General features: G+C 42.0%; 1 protein-coding gene across 1 annotated transcript; it reads right to left on the bottom strand.

Annotated features, from left to right (window-relative positions):
• Positions 1–6: 6 nt before the first annotated feature.
• PCDHB7 (protocadherin beta 7) lies at positions 7–1,492 on the bottom strand (the record flags this gene model as incomplete). The annotated part of the gene is made up of 1 exon (XM_059387398.1): positions 7–1,492. A coding segment is annotated over exon 1 (1,284 nt), but the record flags the coding sequence as incomplete, so codon positions are not given.
• Positions 1,493–2,747: the final 1,255 nt, after the last annotated feature.

Raw genomic sequence — 2,747 nt, 5'->3', positions numbered from 1 at the left:
CCTGGGGGTCCCCAGGTCGGTGACGGTGATGGTGATGTTGTACTCGGCCTGACTCTCTCTGTCGAGGGGTCTCTCTGTTACCAAGGTGTAGAAATTCTCTACTGATGGCTTCAGGACAAAGGGGAGATGGTCTTGGATGGAGCACACCATCTTTGCATTGTTCCCTGAATCTCTGTCTCTAATCCTAAAAACAGCGACTACTGTCTCTGGTGAGTTTTCTGCGATTGGGCTAGTAAGTGATGACATGAGCAGTTCTGGTGGATTATCGTTTATATCTGTTACATGGACCACTACAGTACATTTTCCAGAAAGCCCTCCACCATCTTTGGCCTGAATAGTTAATGTATAAGTTTGTATTGCCTCATAGTTCAATTCGGCTTTAAGATGAAGATTGCCAGATGTTGAATTGATTCGAAACGTTTTGAGAGTCCTTTCAGTAGCATAAAAAAATGCATAGACGATTTCTCCATTACTTCCAGTATCTAAATCTCTAGCTGACACAGTGACAATCAGGGAACCAACAGGGCTGTTCTCAGGCACCTGGACCTTGTAAAGCGACTCTACAAATTCAGGGATGTTGTCATTTATGTCCAAAACCAGGATGTGTATGAGGGTGGTTCCGGATCTGGGCGGAGAGCCGCCATCCAAGGCGGTGAGGGTTAAACGCAGCTCAGGAACCTCTTCACGATCCAGCACTTTATCCAGTACCAATTCGGAATAAACATTCCCTTCCCCATCATCATGGACATTAATATGGAAATAAACATTGGAGCTGATGGTGTAGTTTCTCAGGTTGTTGATTCCAACATCTGAATCCTGTGCACTTTCTAGGAGAAATGTTGCCCCTGGAGTGGTACTTTCTAATATGTTCAAGGTAATCTCTCTATCTAGAAATACTGGAGAATGATCGTTGATGTCTCTGACCCATAGTTCAGCACGGAAAATCTGAAAAGGCTTTTCAAGTAACAACTGGAAAGGCAACACACATGGCTCTGTGGGGCCACACAGTTCCTCCCGGTCTAATTTCTCATTTAGAAGTAAGTCACCAGTAAGCGGATTGAGGAGTAAAAATCCTGTGGTCTCATCTGAAACAATTCTAGATCCCCGAGCTGACAGTTCCCCTGCCCCTAACCCCAGATCAATTGCTAGGTTGGCCAGAAAGGTCCCTCTCTCCGTTTCCTCTGCCACAAAATACCGAAGAGGTTCTGCGCCAGCCCAAGACACTCCCAGAAACACACAAAGAAGTAACACTTGCCTTTTCTGCAATGCGTGCACCACTCTGGCCTCCATTCTTTGTTTAAGCAATCTTTCAAAACCACGTTCACTCGGCCTCAAGCAGCTCTCAGAAATGGCAGAAACCGAATCCTTAGAAATGAGCTGGATAATAGCAATGGTGGTGGGGAGGAGTCCCACTTTTTCCTAACCCCATCACCAGCGTCTCCTTTCCTCTACTTTTCTCGTCTGGCCAGCTTTTCCTCTGAACATTGTAATTTGTAACGTTCTTTGTGCGGGTGTTTCCCCCCTCTTTTTAGCCAGCAGTGCCACCTTGCGTTTTGTGGGTGTTATTCACGTTTTCAAGAATAGAACAAAAAGATGGCCGGTTAAAGGAATTGCAACAGGAGTGATTTTTTTTTTTTCTTACCCCCAAGGGTCTTTGCTGTTTTATTACATCTTTTCCCTCAAATGGTCAAGGTAATGTTAGTAGTTTACATTGGTTTTTCCCTCTGAATATTTCACTGCTGCATATTATACAAAGATCCTCTCCATTTTAAGGGATACCCCAGGGCTACACCCACCCACCCACCCACACACACACACATATACACACATTTATAAATGTTTATACAGTATATATTAAGAAACATAAAGATGCTCTCTCTCCCCAACTCCAGGAAAATATATAGAAGCCCCCCTGATGTCAAGTAGAGCAAAAGAAAAAGAAAAGATGTCTGAGAAACTGTAGCTACAGATTGGTCCTCATGTGTGTTTACATTTTCGATATGCATATGTTGAGTTGTGAGAAACATCAACCTTAGTTTGCAGTGGTTCCCTACTAATTTATAGCAATTCAAGGGTCCTAGCTGAAACCAATGAAAATACATTATGAAGAATGAAACAAGCAACCTAGGCTTTGAGGACATCCTACAAATAAAAGTTCAAGGGCAGTCAACCATATGAGTCACACAAAGAAACAAAGATAACATGCACGAGAATAATACAGCAGAAACAAACCCACACAAACTTCAGCTTTTAAAACTTCAGATTTAAAAACCAATTATGTTTACCATACATAATTAAATAAATGACATACTTAAACACTTGCATAAACAGACTGAAAAGGTACACTGACTTTAAAATGTAAAAGGTCTAGGGGCTCAGTCCGGTAAGTGTCTGCCTACAGCTAGGGTCATGATCCTGGGATCTTGGGATGGAGCACCCTGTAGGGCTCCCTGCTCAGTGAGGAGCCTGCTTCTCCTTCCCTCTTCCTCTGCCGCTCCCCCTGCTTGTGCTGTCTCTCTCTCAAATTAATAAAAACTTTACAAAAATAAAAGGTCTAAACAATTATGAGGATTATCCTTTAAAATACACTGTAAATACTATAAACATTGATAAAGTATTATATATAACAAAAAGCATAAAGTGAGGTGAAGAGAGGATGGAGGATGTCTAAGAATGTTTCTTTCCTCATTTTTAAAAAAGATTTTTATTTATTTGACAGAGAGAGAGAGATTACAAGTAGGCAGAGA

Source organism: Mustela nigripes, unplaced genomic scaffold (assembly GCF_022355385.1).
Source record: "Mustela nigripes isolate SB6536 unplaced genomic scaffold, MUSNIG.SB6536 HiC_scaffold_2131, whole genome shotgun sequence".
In the NCBI taxonomy this organism is placed as follows: Eukaryota; Metazoa; Chordata; class Mammalia; order Carnivora; family Mustelidae; genus Mustela; species Mustela nigripes.
This window is presented reverse-complemented; position numbering and strand designations above follow the sequence as displayed.